At 34.7% G+C, this 2255-nt stretch overlaps 1 protein-coding gene across 1 annotated transcript; it reads left to right on the forward strand.

Moving 5' to 3' along the window:
* The first annotated feature begins 279 nt into the window (after positions 1–279).
* LOC145906611 (uncharacterized) lies at positions 280–1702 on the forward strand. The gene is made up of 4 exons (XM_082994068.1): positions 280–425; positions 546–583; positions 695–994; positions 1431–1702. Exons 1-4 carry the CDS (start codon positions 322–324, stop codon positions 1619–1621), a joined length of 633 nt encoding a protein of 210 aa, XP_082850194.1. The 5' UTR covers positions 280–321; the 3' UTR covers positions 1622–1702.
* The last annotated feature ends 553 nt before the right edge of the window (positions 1703–2255 follow it).

A 2255-nucleotide genomic window follows, 5' to 3' on the forward strand; every position in this document is an offset into this window, starting at 1 on the left:
ACTTTCACATATTAATTCCAAGAATATCCGACTTTTTACAATGAAGCACCAACAAACCCTGACTTATTCAGCGGTTTGCTCCCGCGTAACTGGTAAAGCGTGACAACTTCACTTCAATTTTAACAAATAACAAAAAAATCGGAAGGTTTGTTAAACTTTTAACTTGCAGTTTTTTTTTACAATTATTTTATTAACCTGCAACAAGACATACGATGTCTATAGTTTTATGTGATTGGTTCCGGTTGAGTGATCACAGATAACAACATGTGGAAACCTGAACACTCGTGTCTTGCTGAACAGAAATCTGTAGATTTAAATATTATGGAAACTTCAACCACCTCCTCTGATAAAATAACTTTGCAATTTCAATGGAGGGCGGCAAATTTAATTGCCGTCAAACACTGTCAAGTGTCTCGCAACATTATGTAAGTTAATTGAAGTAAAAGTATTTTGGTCAAATGATATTAATGTGAAATTTAATTGCAGTGGTATACGTTTATGAATCATATTAAAAAACTTTTAAGAATATTTTTGTTTGTTTGCAGGTCTCAATTCATGCAAAGCAAATGTGTTTTGAAACTAAGTATGTTCTACATGTTTTTACACATGAAACTGTAAACATGGTCTTTTTGATGGTCTTTTTTAAGTAAAGTTTACTATTGGTGAAAAGTTTTACCCTTTTGATATTTTGTAGAAAATGTAAAAGCCTCTGCCCAGTTCTGCCAGAAGTGTGGAAGCATTTTTACCCTGAATAATTCCATGTTGACAATCAAACCAAAGATAAGGTTTGACAAAAAAGTTAAGCGGAGTCTAAACAAAATGAAAAGGAAAATTGAAGTGAGAGCAAATGCAAAGGAAAAACGTTTGGTGAAAAAATATCTTGAATCTCAAACATGCATACGTTTGACGTGCAAAGTTTGTGGTTACTTTAACAAATTGTTTGGTTCAAGTCGAGAATACCTGAATGAAATCAATGGAGAATCACAACTTCACGGTAAAACCATTGTTTTAATATATGTTAAGGTAAACGTAGTGCATTGTTGTAAACTTACATGGCAATATATGGTTCCAAGCACTTGCTTAATGTGTTTTTCTGTGGTTCATATCTATGGATTGACATAGATTGCAAAGTCACCACAATGTGGAAAAACTGTCTGCAGCTCACAAGTGATTTATTTTGTACCAAACTTACCACCATGTTTTTCTTATATTTGTTGTCAATCTGTGTAATTCTTTTAACCTGGGTTTTATTTGAGCTGCAGACAGATTACCATAGTAGTTTGCAATCTGACTAAAATGCTCGGGGGTGGGGGTGCGTTATCAATATTGCCGTCAGCAAAAAATCACAAAATGTCGTTTTCAATTTGTTTTTTCTGGAATTAAAAATGAGTTTTTGTATTAACTCCTGTCTTGTTATATGTTTTGTGCAGATGTGTCATCAGTTGCCATGGCAACCCCAAGCAAAACCTCAACTCCACTAAGGACAAATGTAACTCCTAGTGGTAATCGGATGAACAAGAGAAAAATAAATTCAAACTCAAGATTATCGAATCTTTTACGGGAACAGGGAAACTTATCGATAAACAACAGTCTACAGGATTTCCTTTCATCTCTTCCTTAAAATTATTCAGCTGATAAAACGTTCAGCAAATCGACTGGAAAATGGGTGGAGTGACAATTCTGTGTACTTTTTATATGCGCAAAAGAGCCATAATATGTATTTTTGTTTCTTAATTCATCTTTTTTGTCGGTAATAAACAATTGCCTTTAAATAATCCACAAGTTGTTTTTGATTATTTATGTGTGAAGCGCAGAGGGAGTTGTATTTTGCCAGACAAATATGTTTTACTAACGATCGTCATTGTGTTAATTACCCTTTCGTATAAGAAACTATTTTTGGTAAAGAAGCTTCTCTGTGTGGCGTTAACTGAACAACGTTTATCACCAAGTGACAACAAAGATATGAGATATGTCTGTTACAAACCCTCCAGTATGCGTGTGTTTGAAACAACGCTAGATGTCGCTCATGAGTAGAAACTGTTCGCATCAGACGTCGGTGTTTGTCGCCAACCACATCGTCTCACTGGGCGGTCGGGGCACTTTTTGCTGGATCTCTGAATGTGAATGATCAGTTTAATATTACAGTGTAAATTGTAGAGGTATTTTGAACAAAATAAGGTTGTACTTTGAATAAAATGTCCCGCAGTCGCATTCTTGAACAACGTAATAAACAGTGATGACGAGTCTTGAATGTG

This window comes from Ascidia mentula, chromosome 6, assembly GCF_947561715.1.
Source record: "Ascidia mentula chromosome 6, kaAscMent1.1, whole genome shotgun sequence".
Classification (NCBI taxonomy): Eukaryota; Metazoa; Chordata; class Ascidiacea; order Phlebobranchia; family Ascidiidae; genus Ascidia; species Ascidia mentula.

Excerpts from the sequence above, each read along its gene's own strand:
- LOC145906611 (XM_082994068.1), top strand. The coding sequence starts at position 322 with ATGGAAACTTCAACCACCTCCTCTGATAAAATAACTTTGCAATTTCAA. Across the intron at positions 426-545 it reads CAAGTGTCTCGCAACATTAT|GTCTCAATTCATGCAAAGCA; the intron begins GTAAGTTAATTG and ends GTTTGTTTGCAG. Across the intron at positions 584-694 it reads CAAATGTGTTTTGAAACTAA|AAAATGTAAAAGCCTCTGCC; the intron begins GTATGTTCTACA and ends GATATTTTGTAG.